The 22,707-nt window shown below is 46.7% G+C and overlaps 1 protein-coding gene across 1 annotated transcript in view; it reads right to left on the bottom strand.

The window, feature by feature from the left end:
- The window catches only part of tmem9b (TMEM9 domain family, member B), a 73,747-nt gene that overhangs the window by 14,329 nt on the left and 36,711 nt on the right, over window positions 1–22,707 (bottom strand). The window contains exon 4 of the mRNA XM_038808147.1: window positions 17,589–17,720. Coding sequence (XP_038664075.1) covers window positions 17,589–17,720 — 132 coding nt within the window. The remainder of the gene's footprint in view (window positions 1–17,588; window positions 17,721–22,707) is intronic.

Raw genomic sequence — 22,707 nt, forward strand, 5'->3', positions numbered from 1 at the left:
TGGGGGGGGGGGGGGGGCAGTGAGACTGGGGAGGTAGATATACATTTGGGTGCCAGAGAAACAATTACAGAGGGCAGTACTCAAAGGGGGTCTTGCTTCTCATGGACGGGTTTCGCTGCCATTGTCCTCTCACGCTAACCTCCGCTTCAGCCGTTTGTCCCGTCTTTCGTCTGGATTCTCTTTGCTCTCTGTTCCTGTAGATGCCAAGTTTGTTATCGTTTCCCATGCCCTCCTTCCAGCTATCATTTTCCTGCCTCCCCCCATGTCCCTGGTTCTCCTCTATTGTTCCCTGTTTCTTCACTCTTACTCCCCTCCTGTGGTTCGTCTTTCTTTTCTCTTAGGTTTAGTTGTTCCCCCCCCCCCTCCCCTCTCCTGGTCTATCTCTCCCTCACATGCCTTGGCTGCCTTCCCCTGATTCTTGGCTACCTGGCTATTCTTCTGCTTGTTCGATGGCCACAAACAGGTCCCGGAACAATTGGGTGAATGGCTCCCATGTTCAGTGGAAGCCGTCGTCTGACCCTCGGATGGCGAACTTGATTTTCTCCATTTGGAGAGATTGCGAGAGGTCGGACAGCCAGTCTGCAGCTTTGGATGGTGCTGCTGACCGTCAGCCGAACAGGATTCTATGGCGGTAGATCAGGGAGGCACCGGCAAGGGCGTCCGCCCTCCTCCCCAGGAATAGATCTGACAGGTCTGATACCCCGAAGACCGCCACTTTCGGGCATGGCTCCACCCTCATCCCCACCACTTTGGACGTTGCCTTGAAGAAGGCTGTCCACTACCCCGCAAGTCTGGGGCAAGGCCAGAACATGTGGCCGTGATTGGCCGGGCCTCCTTGGCACCGTTCACATATATCCTCCACCTCCGGGAAGAACCTACTCATACGGGTTCTTGTTAAGTGGGCTCGATGTACCACTTTTAATTGCGTCAGTCTGAGCCTTGCGCACGTGGAGGTGGAGTTGACCGTATGCAATGCTTCTCCCCAGAGTCCCCACCCTATTTCAATCACCAGGTCCTCCTCCCATTTATTTCTTGTTGCGTCCAGTACGGTGTCGGCCCTTTCTACCAGTCGGTCATACATGTCGCTACAGTTTCCTTTATCTGGTATGCTTGCGTCTAGTAACCCTACCAGTAATGTGCTTGACAATGATGGCAAATTCAAAAAATATTTTATCTTATTAGTACTGTTATTTTAGCGATAAGCATGAGCTTGTTAGGATGTTAACATCACTGTAGACTGACCAGTTTATGGCAATTAGAATGCCAGCTTGATTCTGAGTCTTGAAAATATTATGCTTGTTGAATGAGACGTAACTGGATTTCCCCCAGAAAACTAAATTCATAATTACTGCTGATAGCCTCTCTGGCCATGAAAAACTAATTTTATGTTTGTGGAATGTCAAGTTTATCCCTGATAATTTAAAAAAACTTAAGATTTTTAGAAAAATATGTACAGTTTGCTTATAATATTTCCCATCGTAATCACATATTATGTAATCTTTATTTTCCTGTCTGTAAAATGATTAAAAGGGGCAGATAAGATAATCACTGCTTTTTTCTTTCCATTTTGTTGTTTAGGAACTCATCAACGTGACTTACTGCTTAACCTGCTTGATAACATCATTGTTGCTGGACAATCCCAGAGATTCCCTTGAATTAACTCTGGAATGAAATGATTGTTGGAAAAGGTGAAATTCATGCCACAAAGATTTCTAGAAATTTGTCTGTAGTTTTCTTGAGGGTCTGTGATGAAAACTCATTTTGTCATGGACTGCAAAATATGGACCAAAGTGTCTCTGTCAGGTTGAAGCAATGGCATCAGCGAACCTTTACTTTAGTTCTCCAATGTATTAATCACACCACCAAGCAGTATAACACAAGATAGACAGTTATTAGGATCTCTACAATGTTTTCTCTTTTCTTGCCAAACTTCCAGACGCTTTTATAACCTACAGCAAAATGAGCTCCACATTCCAGATGGTATTCTCTGAGAATGCTCTTCGAATTAGAGTATAATTATTTCTTTAAACTTGAGTAATAATTCCCATTATAAATAAATTCCTTATAAATGTTACTGAAAAATAATTTAGAATTTATAAGTTAAACTCAAGTGATTTAATATGCACGATTTGCTCTTCTTATTTTTTAATAAACATTTTATTGAGGTATTTTTGGTTTTACAACAACAAAATAAACAATGTACATGAATTTATAAACATAGTGCAAAAGCCGTCTTCCTGCCTTACATTTCCCACATTTACTCACCCCCTACTTTAAACTAAGCTAACCCCCCCACCTTCTGCTGACGATTAATTTTCCGCAAAGAAGTTGACGAATGGTTGCCACCTTTGGGCGAACTCTAACATTGACCCCCTCAAAGCGAACTTGATTTTCTCCAGACAGTGAAAGCTAGCCATGTCAGATAGTCAGGTCTCCAATTACGGGGGCTTCGAGTCCCTCCAAGCTAATAATATCCGTCTCCGGGCTACCAGGGAAGCAAAGGCCAGAACGTCTGCCCGTTCGCCTCCTGGATTCCCGGATCTTCCGACATCGCGAAAATCGCCACCTCTGGACTCAGCGCCACCCTTGTTTCCAACACCGTGGACATGACATCTGCAAACACCTGCCAGAATCCCCTAAGCTTTGGCCATGACCAGAACATGTGGACATGCTACGCTGGCCCTCCCACACACTTTGCACACCTATCGTCTGCACCAAAGAACCTGCTCATCCGGGCCATGGTCATGTGAGCCTGGTGAACAATCTTAAACTGTATAAGGCTGGGCCTGGCACATGTTGTGGACGCGTTGACTCTACTCAACAAGTACGCCCATAGACCATCCTCTATCTCTCCACCCAGCTGTTCTTCCAACTTGCGCTTCAGTACCTCCGTCTGCATCCCCTCTGACCCCATGAATTCCTTGCAGATGTTGGAGACCCTCCCTTCTCCCACCCACACTCTGGAAATGACCCTGTCCTGTATCCCCCTTGGTGGTAGGAGCGGGAAGATTGAAACCTGCCTCCGTAGGAAGTCCCGCACCTGCAGGTACCAAAATTTGTTTCCCCTCGCCAATCCAAATTTCTCCTCCAGCTCCCTTAGGCTTAGAAAGCTCCCCTCTACAAATAATTCCCCCATCCTCTCAATCCCTGCTCTCTGCCATCTCTGAAACCCCTCCATCCATTGTTCCCGGGGCAAACGGGTGATTATTACAGATTGGAGACCAGACCGATGCTCCCTCCGCTCCCACGTCTCCTCCATTGCCCCCAGACTCTCAAGGCCGCCACCACCATGGTGCTGGTGGAGGACCGTGCAGATGGGCATGGCAGAGGCGCCGTTATCAATGCCCCCAAGCTGGTGCCCTTGCATGAAGCCACCTCCATACGCTTCCATGCCGACCCTTCCCCCACCACCCACTTCCTGATCATGGCTATATTCGCCGCCTAATAGTAATTACTGAAGTTTGGCAGCGCCAGCCCGCCCTCTCCCCGGCTCCGCTCAAGCATCCCCTTTTTTACTCGCGTGGTCTTGCCCGCCCATACAAAGCCAGTGATCACTATGTTGACCCGTTTAAAAAAGGACGGGGAATAAAGATGGGGAGACACTGAAACACAAACAGGAATCTTGGGCGGACTGTCATCTTCACCGTCTGCACCCTCCCAGCTAGTGACAACGGGAGCGCGTCCCACCTCCGAAAGTGGTCCTTCATTGGTGCACTAGTCGGGCCAGATTTAGTTTGTTCAGCTGTTCCCATTCCTGCGCCACTTGGATGCCTAGATATCGAAAGCTTCCCCCCACTACTCTAAACGGCAGTTCCCCCAGTCACCTCTTCTGTCCCCTTGCCTGGACTGCAAACATCTCACTTTTCTCCATATTTAGTTTATACCCCAAAAACCAGCCGAATTCCCCCAGAATCCTCATGATTTCTTCCAACCCCTCTGCTGGGTCCGATACATACAGGAGCAGGTCAAGTGCGTAAAGTGAAACTCTGTGTTCCACTCCCCCCCCCTGGACCAGCCCCTTGAAGCTCTCAGTTCAATTGCCATCGTCTCTATGGCTAACGCGAACGACAGTGGGGAGAGGGGGCATCCGTGTTTCATCCCCCGATGCAGCCTAAAATAGTCCGATGTTGTCATATTCGTCCGCATGCTCGCCACAGGAGGCTGATACAGCAACCTGACCCAGTCAAAAAAGCCCCACCCAAATCTGAACCGTCGCAGTACCTCCCACAGATATTCCTATTCCACTCGATCAAAAGCCTTCTCTGCGTCCATTGTGACCACTACCTCCACCTCCCTATCTTCCGGGGGCATCATGATCACGTTTAACAACCTTCTTACATTGGCCACCAATGGCCTTTCCCTTAATAAACCCCGTCTGGTCCTCCCCAATAACGTCCGGCACCCAGTCCTCAATCCTAGAGGACAAAATTTTGGCCAGTAGTTTGGCGTCCACATTCAGTCGGGATATCGGCCTGAAGGACCCACACAGCTCCGGGTTCTTGCCCCGCTTCAAGATCAGCGAAATCATGGCCTGTGACATCGTCGGGGGAAGCACCCCACGCTCCCTTGCCTCATTGAATGTCCTCATCAACAGCGGCCCCAATATCCTTTCAGACCCTCCGCTATCTCTTCCATCCCGATCGGCCCTTCTATCAGCTCCCTGTCCACCTTTGGGAAATTCAGCTCCCCTAGGAAGTGCCTTATCCCCTCCAGCCCAGCTGGGGGCTCCGACCCATACAGCCTACAATAGAACTCCTTAAATGCCTTATTCACCCCTGCTGAGTCTCCAACCAGGCTCCCGTCCCCATCCCTTATTATCCCTATCTCTCTGGCTGCGTCCCTCTTTCTAAGCCGCCGTGCAATCATCTGCTTGCCTTCTCTCCATGCTCATAAATTGCCCCCCTCGCCTTTCTCAGCTGCTCTACCGCCCTCCCTGTGGTTAACAAGCCGAACTCTGCCTGTAGCCTCCACCGTTCCCTTAAAAGCACTACCTCTGGAGTCTCTGCATACCTCCTATCAACCTGTAATATCTCCTTTACCAGTCGGTCCGTCTCTGCTCTGTCTACTTTCTCCCTGTGGGCCCGTATCGCGATCAGCTCCCCTGTAACCACCGCCTTCAGTGCTTCCCAGACCGTTGCTGCTGAAAATTCCCGTGTTGTTCACCTGCAGGTAGTTCTGCATACATTTCCTCAGCCACCCGTACACCACTTCATCAGCTAAAAGTCCCACGTCTAACCTCCAGTGCGGGCGCTGGTTACTGTCTTTACTAACCGGTAGGTCAACCCAGTGCGGGGCATGGTCTGGGATTATAATCACTGAGTACCCTGTGTCCACCACCCCGTCAGTAGAGCCGTGCTCAGAATAAAGAAATCAATCCGGGAGTACACTTTCTACACGTGAGTAGAAGGAGAACCCCTTCACTCTCGGCTGCCCAAATCATCCCCCTCATCTGCTCCATAAACCCTTTTAGTTCCTTTGCCATTACTGGCACCCTGCCCGTTTTTGAGCTTGACCGGTCTAAACCAGGATCAATAACTGTGTTGAAGTCCCCTCCCATGACCAACTTTTGCGAACCCAGGTCCGGTATCTTCCCCAGCACCTCTTTATAAACTCCACATAGTCCCAAGTACACATATACTAGTACCACCTGCACCCCCTCCAGTTTCCCACTGACCATAATGTACCGGCCTCCCACATCCGTAACTATTCTTCCCGCCTCAAACACCACTTGCTTGTTGATCAGGATCGCGACCCCTCTAGTCTTCGAGTCCAGTCCAGAGTGAAAAACCTGTCCGACCCATCCCTTCCTTAATCTAATCTGGTCAGGTACTCTGAGGTGCGTCTCCTGTAGCATTAGCATCACCTTCAGTCCTCTCAGATGCGCGAACACGCATGCCCTCTTGACCGGCCCATTTAGTCCTCGTACATTCCAGGTGATCAGCCTAGTTGGGGGGCTCATCGCCCCCCCCCCCCCTTCGCCAATCAGCCATCCCACTCCCCACCCCACTTCGCCGATCAGCAATCCCCTTTCTTGGGCCAGTCTCCAGCTTCCTCCAGCCCGTCCCCAGGCAGCCTCCACCCCAGACCTCCTCTCTGTCCCTCAGCATAAGTCCCTCCCTTATCAGCAGAACATTTTCCCCCCGCCCCCCTAGTAACAGCACAATGTAAATCAACCCCTTCGATAAGCCTAACATCTGCTCACCCCCCACTGCGCTTCTGTGAGCTAGCCCGCCCAGCTAGCTTGGTGGCCCCCGCCCCTGGCGCCAGACATTCTCCCACCTATTGTTCCCTCCCCACCCTCCGCCCCCCAGCTCATACACACATATTCAAATGAGAAACAATCCCAACACAATTGCCCAAAAAACCCGCTAAACAAAGAAAAGATCCAGCATCTAACAAGCACACCTCCATCCCCAACAGTGCAAATGTTTAACTCACTCAGCTCTGCAGCTGGCCCCAAATCGATACAGAAGGCATTACAAATAACGTCCACAAAACAAAAAACAATAAACTTTTTAAAACATGAACGTTGCAGCAATGTTCAAAGTCCACTACCGGTCCTTTCCTTTTCGCGAAGTCCAGCGTTTCCACAGGCAAATCGAAAGAAAAATATTGGTCCTTGTACGTGACACAGAGATGGGCCCGCAGCAGCCCGAACTTCACCTTTTTCTTAAAAAGGATCGACCTTATCTCCTGGCCACTTCCGCAGGATACTGTTCCCCCATTTACAGATCCGTGTCTGCTTGGCCCACTGTAAAATACGCTCCTTGTCTAAACACCTGTGGAATCCCTCCACCATTGCCCTCGGGGGGGGGTCTCCCATTCGCGGCTTCCTCGCGAGCGCTCTGTGAGCCCTGTCCACCTCCAAGGATCGGGGGAATGCCCCATCCCCCAGCAGCTTCTCGAACATGCCCGTTATGTATGCCCTAGCGTCCGCTCCTTCGGACCCCTCCGGGAGCCCAACGATTCCCAAGTTCTGCAGGCAGGACCTATTCTCTAGGTCCTCCACCTTCTCCAGGAGCCTTTTCTGCTGGTCTCTCAGCAGCCCCACTTCCAGCTCCACCACAGTTTGATGCTCCTCCTGGTCAGCCAGCGGCTTCTCTACTTTCTGGATCACCCGATCTTGGGCATCCAATCTAGCTGCAGCAGCGCAATTGACTCTTTAATCGGGCTCAAGCAGTCCTGCTTCTGTTTGACAAAGTCCTCCTAGATAACTTGCATCAGCTGCTCCGTTGACCAGTGGGTCGACAAGCCAGAGCTCCGGTCATCTGCCATGCTATCTCCCGCTGCAGCTTCAGCCCAAGCCTTCTCTGTTCGTCTGTTTCTGCCTTTGCAAGCACTTCAAGTCCGCCTCTCCATGTACCAATGTGGGAATCCAGTACACAATTGCCTCTATCATCGATTTTCCAGTTCATGTCCGGTACAAAACCGGGGGAAAAGGTCCAAAAGTCTGACCCGCACGGGAGCCACCAAATGTGTGACTTACTCCTTCATAGCCGCCACCGGAAGTCGACTTGCTCTTCTAACCTAGTGATTGGGGGTTGAGTCACTTTGGGTAATATAAGGTGGTATTTACTGGGGCCTGAAAGAACAGGAAATGTGGCAGGAGACAGGATTTAATTGGGATGCTAGCGAAAATCTTAATTTCTCAGTATCGGGTTGAGTCCATGAGATAAAGTGGGTGGAGTCAGGCTCAAAGAACAATACAGCAAGGGAACAGGCTCTTCGGTCCTCCAATCCTGTACCGGTCATGATACCATCCTTGGCCAAAACCCTCAGCACTTCCTTGTGCCATATCCCTCCGGGAGAGAAATCATGGGCCCTGGTCCTTCTTTTGTTTTCGATCCCCTATCCCCAAGTCTCGCAATGTCATATTCATGAAAATCTGTGAAGTGAGCTTATATTCCAAGATATGTAAATATTAGAACAATAAATCCAGAAGTGGCAGTTAAATTGTGGCATAAAAATTGCCCAAATGCACTAATTGGCTTGTTTAGCTGGAACAAGATAAAATCCTGATTTAACATATGGGACATGACCACAAACTAATGTCTAAATGTGTATAATATCAACAATGCACTTTGTTAAATGTTGTGGATTTTCTTTTTAAAGCTCATATAATAGTTTTACAACACATGGTAAATACTGCATAGTACACAATATTATCAAGTATTACCCTGTCTTTGGTACATTTGTGATGTTCCTTCTATCCGAGAGTCAAAAATTAAAATTACAGACCCAAAGACAAGGAGCAGAATTCTCCAGCCTCCCAGCTGCATGTTTCTCAGCAGCAGGAGGCAGCACGGCTATCCCGTTGCTATCAATAAGGGAGTGGGGAAGAAGAGTTACACATTTTACCAAGAAGAGCGTGTTGTGTTTCCCAGTGTGTATCTTGATAGTATGTTCTGGTGCCGATCATCTTTAATACAAACTTTATCCCCATCCTGATATGTTGAATTATTTAAGTAGTGTTCTGTTTCCAAATCAACATTTCAAGAACTTACAAAATATTATGTTGCCATACAACATTTTAATTGAAAACTATTCAACAGAATAACTAATTATATTTTGGAAACTCCAAAATTAAATTCAGTATCGCATGGGTTGAAGCTGTACTTAAGAGTTCTTAACAGCTGATCACAGACGTGTGCTCTGATTTAGGTGACCTGTCCTGTGTCGTAGCAGTCTTAAGCGCGAGCACAGGCTATGGTGTTTTGCACCTTGTGTACACCCTGTCCTGGGCCTAAGGCGTCATGTTAGCGATGGAATGGCCAACATGCCTCCAGGTGGTGGGGACTTATTTACCAATTACATGCATTCTAAAATATTCATTAATTAGAAAATACACCAAATTAAGTCTACCTTCAAGATAAAGACAGTGTTGCATGGGAAACTTGTGCTTTCTGTTCCCTGACAGCTGAAGGTTGCGTGCACCAGACACGGTTGTTTAATTTTGGGATCTGGGATGAGATTTTGTTTTTATGTAACTCAGTAGCACAGCAGGCAGGACCAGGCAGGAATTTATGGTTCAGCAGTGGCAAGGAGGAGAAGTGGGATGGAGAGTGTGGTAGGTTCTCAATTGCGCAGTGGTTAGGTTGGCAAGAGGGTGGGGCTGGTGCTCAGGTCCTCAAGTGACAGTACTGCTGGGCACTGCTTCATTTGGCATAGGGGCTGGGAAAAGAGTGGGTTGTCAGTCGGAAGGGAGTCAGGTTCTGGCTGATTGGGCAGGGTCTGCTGTTGCAGTGATCTCATACTATGTGTCCAAGGGAGGCACCTACACCAAACATGACAGGTCAACAGTCAGAGAGGGGTCCTTGAGTTTAAAGCAGGGCAGGTCCAAATCCAGGGGGTAATAGATCAATGGTCTCTGAGGGAGAAGAAAATGATGGCAGACGAAGTATGGTGGAGGAAGGCTCCAGGATGACAGCAAGAAGGCTGCGCAGGAGAGATGGATGGTTGACGGTAAATAGCTCTGGGTCAAGGGTAATATTTGGATGCTCCAGGATGATTGGGGGAAGGAGCAGGATAATGTCAGGAGTCAAGGGAAATGGGAAGAAGCTTGAGGGCGACAGGTGGATGGGTTCCAGATGCAAGACTGCTGAGAAACTGCTACTTTGCCAGAGATCAGGTGCTGCTAGGATATCTTTAGTCAATCAGGTTGTTGTCCTCGAGGAGACCACTGTGGGATGGGAAGGTCATGCAACCCCATTTGTCAACTGCAGCTGCTCTGGTAATGAAAGCCATATCAACAGAGATGCTCATATTATTGCCTGCCTTCTTCATATGCTTCACTTTGTTGATTTGCAAGGGGTCTCATACTCCCAAACCTTTTGCTACTTCAGGTGGTGGAGGAAAGGATTTCCTAGAGGAGGGCCTTGGTTTCACAACACTATAGGCCACAAAGACATCTGCCAATACCAGCCAACAGAGACAAAGGTTAGGAGGAACGAACCAGGGCTGTCTTCATCATCAAAAAACATTGGCTTGTCAACACGTATTCACAATGCACACCAACTAATAATAAACTTTATTAGTGTCACAAGTAGGCTTACATTAACACTGCAATTAAGTTACTGTGAAAATCCCCTAGTCGCCACACTCCAGCGCTTGATCGGGTATACTGAGGGAGAATTCAGAATGCCCAATTCACCTAACAAGCACGTCTTTTTGGGCTTGTGGGAGGAAACTAGAGCACGGAGGAAACCCACGCAGACATAGGGAGAACGTGCAGACTCCGCACAGTGACCCAAGCAGGAAGGGAACCCGGGACCCTGCAGCAGTGGAGCAACAGTGCTAACCACTGTGCTACCATGCCGCCCACTACCTCTAGATGTCCAAGAGGTAATGTAAGAGGCACTTAAGGCTTTCTCAGGAGGTAGTTACGTTGCGTGCTCCTCAACTTTTCCCAAAAGCCTAGGTTTGGATTTTACGTTTGACCAGAACTGGGTTCTTATGAGCTGAATCTGGATTGTATATTGAGCACAGACAACCCAGGATGTATTAGTATTGCTCAATTCATTGTAATGATGGATATTTTTTTCAGCTCCTTAGAACTTTCTGTCCAGTAGTTCTTCATTTAATGCAAATGACTTTTTATAGTTGAATTTAATTCAGGATTGAATGTGTTTACTTTGTTTTTAAACAATGGTTCTAGTTTCCCATTTCTTGTATGGTTTCACTATAACCCGAGTTATATAACCAGTTAGGATTTCTACCCAGCTAGTTTTGACAGTCCAGTTTTTGTCAAGACTTTTTGGATAAAAACAAAAACCAAATACTCAAATCTGTGTTTATAAAATAGAAGCTCACATTTTTCATTTACTTCTCAAATTTAGTTATAAGCAAAGCAAATATTGGTTGGCTCTTCCACGGCTCTACAGACACCGTATGATTGCTCTGACCGAACGTTTCAGCACCCAAATGCAGTTCCACATTTCTGGCTGGGTCTTCCGAGCCCGGCTTCTCCAGAAACGTGGGTCGGGTTTCTCTGTCCGTTCACGGCAGCAGCATACTCCGGTCCCGCTGCAATTAATGGGATATTTCGCTGGCACCAAATTCTCCGTCCTCGCTAGCAGCGGGGCGGACTCACAACACAACAGAGAATCCCATCAGTGGAGTGTACAATCCATCAGATAACTCAGTTGCAGCGTGTAGCATTGGGGGGGGGGGGGGGGGGAGAGGACACGGAGCAAACCTTTTTGTAGCACTAGCTACTGTAAGGTTTAAATGTCAGTGTGAATCGAAGCGAATTGTTGAATGGATGAATATTAGTGAATAGGTGGGTTGAGAAATGTGTGAATCAGTAGGCTGGTAGGTGGGGTCAGGTAAGTGGGTAAGGTGGCAGAGAAATGAATGGGTGGGTGGGTTGGGGGGTGGTTGCATCAGGTTGGGCGAGGTAGTCAAGTTGGGGATGAGTAAGTGGTAGGGGATGGTCAGGTTTGGTTGAGGGAGTAGTCAGTTCCGGCCGGGAGGGTGGTAGAGTGTTAGTGAGGTCAGGAGCGATAGTCGGGTTGGAGGAATCATTGGGGAGTTTGAGGAGGGGGGGGGCAGTTGAGTTGGGTTGGGTTGGAAGGAGTAGTTTGGTTGGGAAATTGTTGCGAGGAAAGTGGGTGTTGTGGGGAGGGTGGGGGGTGTCAATGTGAGTAATGAGTAATTGGAGGGTCAGTTCTGAAATTATCCTGAAGTCTGACTATGATTTTTCTGTCTAACATTTCCTGGGTAACTATTCAGGTAAGTATATCAGAACTATCTGAAGCTTCTGACTCTAACTCAACATCAGAGAGCTTTGACCAGGAGCAGTTTATTGCCCACTGGAAGGTCAAATTTCCTGGGCAATTCCCTCGGAGGTCAAATTCCGATGCGCACCTTGGGCTGTACGTCCAGTCTCCAGCCATCTGGAAACGGGAAGATCTGGGTCAATAAGGCTCAAGATCCCATCCTTTGCCTACTTCCTTTGGTCCCCTGTGTGTTTGGTTTTGCAAAGGATAGTAACCCTCTAACTAGTTTAAACAGGAATTAATGAGGTTTGTACTAACATCCTTTCCCACAATGGCCCCAATTTTAATTTTCATATGAATGTGAAGTTAGTAGTGTAAACCAGGTTATTAGCAGTATTTACTATTCCTCTCCACATTGTTATTTATGGTGTATTGGACTGGCACATCTCCAGACTGACTAAAATATAAAATCTCACATTGTTAAGAAATGATAAAGCTTTGTACTCTAATGTTAACAATACAGAGTTAAAAAGATTGGATTTAGATAAATGTTCTCACATTTTAATATATAAACACCTGAAGATTATATTGATAAAAAGTTGATATACATCACAGCAGCTGCATTTAATGAACAATGAATTACCCTCTCCATAGTAAAAGAACAGAATTTGGGAATGTTTACTCTTCCAGTTTTTAAAGCATTGTCAATGTCACTTGCTGTGAAGAATAACTAATGATATCATGCCATGAATTAGGGATATAGCAGGTTGATGCACAGCCATCTCTTATTTTGTGATTCAAGAGCAGTCATTTTTAGTTGCTGATCTTGAAGTTCCTTGCCTCCATAAGCCTGACTCCAGTGAAAATTAACACTTTCCTCTAAACTATGTCAAAGCCTGACAAAAATAAACCTACAAGTTGAACCCAAATATCAAATATTTCTGGATTATTTTTGAAAAAAAAGTTTGAGAAAGTTTTTATAGTGTCACAATGTCATTCTTATACTTCACAACTGCATTTTTTCTTAAACACCCAACGCCACTTTTCTGATTAAATGAACTGTGTTTAAAGTAAACTTCAAATGTGGCTTGACCAGATTATATTACAGTAAGAAGTCTTACAACATCAGGTTAAAATCCAACAGGTTTGTTTCGAATCACTAGCTTTCGGAGCACTGAGGAACCTGTGGATGGAGCAGTGCTCCGAAAGCTAGTGATTCAAAACAAACCTGTTGGACTTTAGACTGGTGTTGTAAGATTTCTTACTGTGCTCACCCCAGTCCAATGCCGGCATCTCCACATCATGATTATATTACATTTAAGAACATTGGCACAATATTATCATTCACAACTGGTGCTTTTTAGCAGATTATACATACTGAACTAATACATGTATTTATATTGTACGTTTCACATTACAAAATGTTCCTTTTCAGATTTTAAAGCAGCTGTAAAAATGCAAGTAACTGCTGCTGTTATTGTCCAGGTAATAAGTCAGTGAACACAATTTCAGTCATCCATGGCAATATGTACTAATATCAAAATCTATTTAAAAAGTTATACTTTTGCACAGATTTGATTCAAAAGAAGTTTAAAAATTGGGGCTTTTCAAGCGCATCATTCTTAAAATATTGCTTACAAATCACAGATCTTTGCCCAGTAATAAGAACTTTGATCCAGGAGGTCACTGAACTCCTGCAGGAGTTCCTTAATAAATGGTCAATTCTGTTATTCACATGGGACAAGTTCCACATCTTATCAGCCTGTCTATCAAAAAGGTACAGCAGCAGAATCACAGCTTAGTTTTCTTCCAAAATTAATGCACCATCCCGCGTTTTCTACATTCTCGGACTACAATAGCATATTATTTCTCCAAACAATTCTTCAGGAGCATGTTGTCCCCTGAAACTGTATTTTCAAATTCTAAAAATGGTTTGCTATATTTTTAGTGGAATATGCATATGCACAAAAGTAACATATTTCAGAATCTGATTTTTAAAAATTATTCAAAATAAATTAAAGGTTATTTTTACGTTACATATTGACCATGATCCCAAATCTCTGACAATCTTCTTCTTCAGTCAGCCTCTAGTGATTCATAACAAAGTCCAAAACCAACATATTCAATTTCCCTTCATTTCCTGTAGATAATTAAATGACCACATAGCCACACTGGTGCTCCTCGTGCCTCCAATTCTAAACGTTAGCTACAATTCCCACCACCATTGTTAGGTTATATAAATGTATCAATAGCAAAATAAGTATAACAAAATAAGTCACTCATTCCTAATATGAATAAACCAAGTTCTGAAATGCAACCTTAAAAACTGAAATGAGTTAAACAGAAAGGGAAGTAAATCAGGAGGTAGTGATTGAGTTTTAAAAGCGTTAAGAGAAAGGCCCCAGAAAGATTTAAGTTAAAGCAGTAGCCAATGTGATGTTATAATCAATATATTAAAAATCTTGGGCAGGATTCTCCGTTTCTGAGATTAAGTATTGATGCCAACGCAAAATCCATGGACTTTTACAACTGAAAAACCGGCGCCGCACCTGGACCGATTCCGCTACCATTGGGGGGCTAGCACCGGGTGTGCCTTGTGGAACACAATCGATTCCAATGAAAATCGGTGCGGGATTCGCCGTGATTGACACTTGGGAGGCTGAAAAGCTGCAGCCGCATATACACATTACACTCCCCACACACACTTATCTCAGCCAACAAGATGGCACTGGTTCAGCTGGAGCGCCCATACAGCTCATGGGTCGGCTGGGGCCAGAGGGCACCCAGGGAGGCGCCCTGGGGAGACACCTATACGACCCGTGGCACTAGGTTCAAAGTAGGCTGTTAGCTGTGTGCGCAGCTGCATGGCTGCCTTGCCGGCTGCGACAATGGTGTTCCATGCCCGTCCACCCCACAGCCCACCTCCTGGCCACCCCCCACTTGCCCCCCAGCACTGGCAGAAGCCCCCCAGCCAGCGGCACAACTGTCAGCAAACTATGGTGATGTTGGACACCCTCCATACCCCCTCTTTCTCCCTTGGCAGCTGCCACGCCGTTTTCGCGATTTCTAAAAGCACAAGTGAACCATGCCGTCAGGAACTCAGCCCATTGGAGGTGGAGAATCAGAGAAGCCCCGAAGAATACCGGGTCAGGCCTCTTAATGACATGCAAACGGTATCTACTGTACGTGCGTTCTGGAATGTAATGACGTTGCTGTCAAGGTGCTAGTGAATTGCGATTTGACGTCAAGTCAGCACCTACCGCGATTTCGGTGTCGGATCGGATTCTCCGCCCAACCACCTTTTCCGAATTCGGCATCGGCTAACGGAGAATCCCACCCCTTATTTTATTCCCCTTGCTCAGTGTGTAGGTAATTGACGTGTTTTTAAGAAAAACTTTATAAATTAAAAGAATTAGTATTTCTGTACAATTGTATGATGTGACTGTTTTTGTTAGGAAAAAGAGTGGATGAGAAAATGAAAAAAGACAAGTCAGAAAGATGGAGTCACTAATTCCATCTCCATCGTAATAAGATAATTTGGCTTCAGAAAAGCTGTGAGAAAAGAATGAATGTCACACTACGTTTCCACCTAAAGCTAAGATATATAAATTGAGCGTTATACTTTTTAATAGAAAGAGTTAATTTGTAACTTCTCGAGTGTTACACTAATATATTTATATTGTCTGTTTCTCAATTTTCCCAATCTATAAACAGTACAATTACTATTTTGGCAATTCAACAAGTTGTAGTTTAGACTCCAGCTCCAAAATGCACTTGAGTAGACGTTTGTTTCCAAGTTAACTTTTAGGGAAAACCAAGGTCCACATAGCAAGCAGTAAATTTGCCATTGCCAATGCCCAAAACAATATTAGGACACTGGGAAAAAATCCTCAATAACTTGGTCAATTTAATGTCTGGAAATTATTCATTAACCAAAATATTTTTTTAAATGTGCATGCAAAGCACCAAGTCAAATCAGAATGTTCAACCAAATAAAAAGCTTCAGGGTAAATCTACAATAGTTGAACTGGAATCTACCTAATCAGATGATCTTACAAAATGAGTATCATTTTGGATCTACTCCAAATTTAGACAACGTAGGCTACTCATATATTGCCATCTTTGCTCCTTCTCTGAGAATTTCATTTCTGAGCTTAATACCGACATTCAAAAAGTTTCACAAAAACAATTCATTGAAACAATCAGACAGAGTGTAGCAAGAAAGATGAATGCAAGCTTGGAGTTTGAACTGGTTCTTACTCTACTACATGGAAAGGAGCTAGCTGTTTGGTGAGAATCTGGTAAGTGGGCAGGTTACGCTCTATCTCTAAGGTTTAAAACAGTTTACAACTTGGTGGTGAAGTTAATAAAATATACAGAAAGCACCAAGAGTAAGTAAATAATTTAACAAAGTAATTGTTTAAAACAATTTTAAAAACAAGATGGCAGGGCAGGTGATGTGTCAAGGCTGCTGGATGCCAATGTGATCCAGGGAAAACAGGTCGGCATTGTGTTTTTGGCTTGAGGAACTTTGGGGGTCCCTTTAGTTAGGGGGGGGGCCCTTTAGTTAGGAGGTCTCTGGGGGGTGTCTCCCTATTTAGGGGGTCTCTGTGGGGTTTCCTTGAGTTAACAGGTCCTGGGGGGGGGGGGGTCTCCCATTGGTTTCTTTGGTTAGGAAGTTCCTGGGGGATCCCTATGGGAGGGTCACTATGGCGGTGGAGGGTTAGTTAGAAGGTGTCTATGAGGGGGGCCTTTTATTAGGGGGTCCCTTTGGAGGGGGTTCCCTTTAGTTATGGGGTCTCTGGAGGTCCCTTTAGATAGGGCCTCTCTGGTAGAGTCTCCCTATTTGCAGGCGGGGGGGGGGGGGGGGGGGGGGGGGGGAGAGGTGGCCATCCATGAGACTTTGCTATCGGACCACCCACTCAAGATGACAACCAGATAGCAGTATTCTCTCGGGAATCTCTTGTATGCAAATTTATGCATGCCGAGGGATACTGAATTGCTTTGTGATTTTCGCTCCCAGCCAGAGCGCAAATCAGTGACAATTCTCCTCCAACGGGAAATATAGTCTCTCAAATGGAGATTCTCACACATATTTGTCAACCTGTCTTGGAAACGAACGATCTCTGTAGTTTGTGTGGATGACTACCTTGTGTGATTGCCAGAAGACACAAGGTACATGTTTTTGTCATACCCCTCCCAGCTCACTCATCACCCTCACTCCCGACAGTGCTCACCCCATGTACAAGGTAGTGCTCACCCACACAATCCCTCACATTGCTTACACGCTCACCATCCCAATGGTACTCACACTCTCCTCCAGCATCGATAATGCTCACCACCTCCAACTCCAACAATGCGCTCCCTCCCTCACAGCCGCACTCCTTGATCATTTTGGGGAATTAACGTTGCCGGGTGTAAAGGGATGAGGGGAGGCAGAAACGGGATGGGGTGAACATTCTCAGGAATGTGCTGAGCAGTGTCAAGATGGAAGTGAAAATTGTTGTGATTGCTGCTTTGTTTTGACACTCTGGCTGATCTACTTAAGAGTTACGCTGCCTAGTGGACTTTACACCTGCGGTGAAAAGTTCTAACTATATCCGTGTAAAAACCAGCCTAAGTGTCGGGCAAACAGCTCAAGCCTGCTTGGTTCTGGTCATCTGATCTTTTTGCTGCAGGAAATGGTGCAGCAATCTGGCATGGGAAAACCAGTAATCAGAAGTTTAAACTTCCCCATAAGTACTACACATGTACGCTTGTCAGGGCTTCCTCTAAGTTTCAAGGAGTATCAGCAGTTGAGTCATTTGTAACTTCCATCCCAGAAGATTCAGGGCAATATTTTGGATTTACTACTTATGTAGTACAACTCACCCCAAAGTCGTCTTCGTTCTGTAGTAGCCGTGAACGTAACAAATGTTTCTTCAGCAAGGGTTCCACCAGTGTCAGATAAATCATATAAACCAGCAGTAAGCCCAGAATAGACAAATAAATTATGATCGTTACCTGTTGATGGGAAATGGAAAGAAAGCGAACAATATCTTTGCATATATTAGCTATTAACACGAAAATATCAGTTCCTGAATGCTGGGAAATAAACCTGACTAGCAAATACAAGAACTCGCCACTATTGCCTCTCTCCTGAACTTTTTCAGCTCACCTGTAGGAAGCTCTGCTGTTACCTTAGGAAAGGATTTAAAGAGAATGGTTATAATGATGCCTCTTGTCGCAATAATCAAAATAGGTAGAATCGATCTTAATAAGTAGCATGAGCGCATGAATGCCTGTGCAGCAGTTCCCCCAGTACAAGTAGTAATGATATGAGGGCTCAGAGCAGTACACTTCAGGCACAAAATAGATTCATGTAATTAACATGTAATTAATCCACATGTGTTTTTTCCATTGCAAGCAGCATGTGTTTGCCTGAGCAGAGGCCCGTTGTAATGTTAGCACAACTGCAATACTTAAAATCCAGTCAGTACCTCTTAATTTCTGGTTGAAGTAAATCATAGAATCTCTACAGTGCTGAAGGAGGACATTCGGTCCATGGAGTCTACACCGATCCTCTGAAAGAGCACCCTACCTAGGCCCCCAACTATCCACCTAACTCACACATCGCTGGACACCAAGGGGCAACTTAGCATGACCAATCCACCTAACCTGCACATCTTTGGACTTGTGAAACAGTGAAATAGAAGAGTCAGTAGGAAGAACACCAAATTAAGGTGCAACAGGGCAGTTAGAAAAGTTCAGCCTGACGGTTATCTGAGGTTGCTCAATACATCTTGGGGAAGGATTTGGGCAGCAGGGTGGTTGTCCACAGGAGGCTTCCCAGACAAAGTGTGTGAAGGTATTAGGACCAGATAGTTCTGATTGTCAAGCAAGGAGTTTAGCATGAAGATTTGAATGCAGTGCTGCAAGACCTTCATTGGCATCACATTAATCAAGGTCAGTGAATTCATCTTCAAATTATTCTTTCCACCAACAGCACCACTAACCTCACACGCTGCTCAGTGAATCCTATTCCCATCATTAGCCTACCAATAGTCACTATAAATCACAATTGATGTATAACATACATTGTGTCATCTCAACCTCACACATTTAGCTGCACATCCATATTTCACAGCTTGCATACCTAACAACTGACATCTGCACCTCCCAAATGCATTGCATCACACTCACTAACACACTTGTCTCTCACCAGAAATTGACACATAGGCAGCACAGTGGTTAGCACTGCTGCCTCACAGCGCCAGGGACCCAGGTTCAATTCCAACCTTGGGTGACTGTGTGGAGTTTGCACTCTCTCCCTGTGTTTGCGTGGGTTTCCTGCGGGTGCTCTGGTTTCCTCCCACAGTCCAAAGATGTGCTGGTTAGATGGATTGGCCATGCTAAATTGCCCCTTAATGTCCAACGGTTAAAGAGTTTACGGGGATAGGATTGGTTATTGCGCCTAGGTAGGGTGCACTTTTGAAGCAGACTTGATGGGCCGAATGGCCCCTTTATGCACTGCATGAGTTTCTATGATTCATTACAGGGGCAGTAGCACACAGTAGCAGGGGACGGCCAAGGCAGCATGTCTTCACCGCCAAGAAAGAGACAGTTTTTGCCATCATTGGAACGCCCATTATTCAGGCTGTGGCCAGCAACATCAAACCATGCTGATATTTGATCCTCTTTCTTAGATACCATTTTTCCTTCATCCCAATTTATTCTGATTTACAAGCTTGAGACGGCATATCCAAGTCATTAATATAGATTGTAAATAGCGGGGGCCCAAGAACTGAACCCTGTGGCACCCCACTGGTTACAACTTGCCATCTAGAAAAATACCAATTTATCCCGACTCGCTGTTACCTGCCCGTCAGCCAGTCTTCTATCCAAGCTAATAAATTATCCCTAATCCGATGTGATCTCAGCTTGTGAATTAACCTTCTGTGCGGCACCTTATCAAACGCCTTCCGGAAGTCCAGATATACTACATCTACAGGATCTCCATTATCCACTTTGCTTGTAACATCTTCGAAGAACTCAAGCAAATTAGTCAAACATGATGTGCCCTTCATAAAACTATGTTGCCTCTGATGGAAAGCGCTTTGGCTTTCCAAATGTCCTGATATTACGTCCTTGATAATTTATTCTAACAATTTTCCAACAACAGATGTTAAACAAACTGGTCTGTAATTTCCCACATTCTGCCTCCATCCCTTTTTGAATAAGGGCATTACGTTAGCATTTTTCCAATCCACTGGAACCTTTCCCATGTCCATGCAATTTTGGTATATTATAAGCAATGGATCCACTATCTCTGCTACCGCTTCCTTTAACACCCGAGGATGTACACCATCAGGCCCTGGGGACTTGTCTGCCCTCAATCCCACAAATTTGTTGAGTACTGTTTCCCTATTGATGCTGATTGTTCCAAGTTCCACCCTTTCTATTACCTCTGAATTGCCCGTTCATTTAGGAGTGGTACTAGTGTACTCCACTGAGAATTGAGGCAAAGTATTCATTTAGCATCTCCACCATTTCTGTGTCCCCCACTATTAACTCACCAGTTTCATCTTAGCTTAAGATTCACCTTAGCTACTCTCTTTCCTTTTATGTACCTGTAGAAGCTTTTGCTATCTTTTTTGATATTCCGTGCTATACATTTTAAGATAAGAGTCCATGGTGTTAGGGGCAAGGTACTGGCATGGATAGAGGATTAGCTGACTGGCAGAAGGCAGAGAGTGGGGTTAAAGGAGTCTTTTTCAGGATGGCAGCCGGTGACTAGTGGTGTTCTGCAGGGGTCAGTGTTGGGACCACAACTATTCACATATACATTAACGATCTGAAAGGAGGAACTAAGAGCATTATTGCTAACTTTGCAGATGATGCAAAGATATGTAGAGGGACAGGTAGTGTTCAGGAAGTGGGGAGGCTACAGAAGGACCTGGGCAGGCTAGGAGAGTGGGCAAATAAGTGGCAGATGAAATACAAGTGGAAAGGTGTGAGGTTATGCACTTTGGTAGGAAGAATAGAGGCATAGACTATTTTCTAAATAAGGAAAGACTTCAGAAATCTGAAGCACAAAGGGACTTACGAGTCCTAGTTCAGGATTCTCTTCAGGTTAACATGCAGGTTCAGTTAGCAGTTAGGAAGGCAAATGCACGGCCGGGGAGGGAGGCAGGGAGCCCTCTGATCCGGCTGATAACTTCGAATGTGAGGGGGCTGAACGGGCCGGTCAAGCGGGCCCGGGTGTTTACGCACTTGAAGGGGCTGAAGGCGGATGTGGCCAAGCTCCAGGAGACGCACCTGAAGGTGGCGGACCAGGTTCGAATGAGGAAGGGATGGGTGGGCCAAGTATTTCATTCAGGGCTGGATGCGAAGAATCGGGGGGTGGCGATCCTGGTGGGAAAGAGGGTGTCGTTTGAGGCGTCAAATGTGGTGGCTGACAGTGGCGGGAGGTATGTGATGGTGAGTGGTAAGCTGCAGGGGGAGCGGGTGGTGCTGGTGAATGTCTACGCCCCGAACTGGGACGATGCGGGGTTTATGCGGCGTATATTGGGCCGCATTCCGGACCTGGAGGTGGGGGGCCTGATCATGGGGGGGGGACTTCAACACGGTGCTGGATCCCCCATTGCATCGATCCAGGTCCCGGACGGGTAGGAGGCCGGCGGTGGCTAAGGTGTTGAGGGGGTTTATGGATCAGATGGGAGGGGTGGATCCCTAGAGGTTTGTGAGGCCAAGGGCCAGGGAGTACTCGTTTTTCTCCCATGTGCATAAGGCCTATTCCAGGATCGATCTTTTTGTCCTGAGCAGGGGGCTGGTTTCGAGGGTGGAGGATGCCGAATACTCTGCCATAGCCATTTCGGATCATGCCCCGCACTGGGTGGACCTCGGGCTGGGGGAGGAGAGGGACCAGCGCCCGCTCTGGCTCTTGGAGGTGGGGCTGCTGGCAGACGAGGAGGTGGGAGGGAGGGTTTGGGGATGTATCAAGAGGTACCTTGAGGCCAACGATAACGGGGAGGTCCGAGTGGGGACGGTCTGGGAGGCATTGAAGGCGGTGATTAGAGGGGAGTTGATTTCCATCCGAACCCATAGGGAGAGGGGAGAGCAGAGAGAGGGGGAGAGATTGGTGGGGGAGATGGTGAGGGTGGACAGGAGATATGCGGAGGCTCCGGAGGAGGGATTGGTGGGGGAGCGCGTAGCCTTCAGGCCAGGTTCGATCTACTGACCACCAGAAAGGCGGAAGCTCAGTGGAGGAAAGCACAGGGAGTGGTGTATGAATACAGGGAGAAAGCGAGTAGGATGCTGGCACACCAGCTCCGAAAGCGAGACGCGGCCAGGGAGATTGGGGGAGTGAAGGATAGAGATGGGAGGTGGTGCGGAGGGGGATAGACGTTAATGGGGTCTTTAGGGACTTTTATGGGGAATTGTACCGGTCTGAACCCTCGGTGGAAGGGGGGGGGGGGCGCTTCTTGGACAAGCTGCGATTTCCGAAGGTGGAGGCGGGGCAGGTGGAGGGACTGGGGGCGCTGATTGAGTTGGAGGAGCTGGTTAAAGGGATAGGGAACATGCAGTTGGGGAAGGCGCCGGGGCCGGATGGGTTTCCGGCCGAAATTTATAAAATGTATGCGGACCTGTTGGGCCCCCTGTTGGTTCGGACCTTTAACGAGGCAAGGGAGGGGGGGACTTTACCCCCCACTATGTCACGGGAGTTGATTTCCTTGATCCTTAAGCGGGACAAGGACCCCTTGCAGTGTGGGTCATATAGGTCGATCTCGCTGCTAAAAAGACTTCAAGCTGTTGGCGAAGATCTTAGCTACAAGGATAGAGGATTGTGTGCCGCGGGTCATTCACGAGGACCAGACGGGGTTTGTAAAGGGAAGGCAGTTGAATACCAACATACGAAGGCTTCTGAATGTCATTATGATGCCGGCTGTTGAAGGGGAGGCTGAGATAGTGGTGGCATTAGACGCGGAGAAGGCCTTTGATAGGGTTGAGT

This window comes from Scyliorhinus canicula, chromosome 9 (assembly GCF_902713615.1).
Source record: "Scyliorhinus canicula chromosome 9, sScyCan1.1, whole genome shotgun sequence".
In the NCBI taxonomy this organism is placed as follows: Eukaryota; Metazoa; Chordata; class Chondrichthyes; order Carcharhiniformes; family Scyliorhinidae; genus Scyliorhinus; species Scyliorhinus canicula.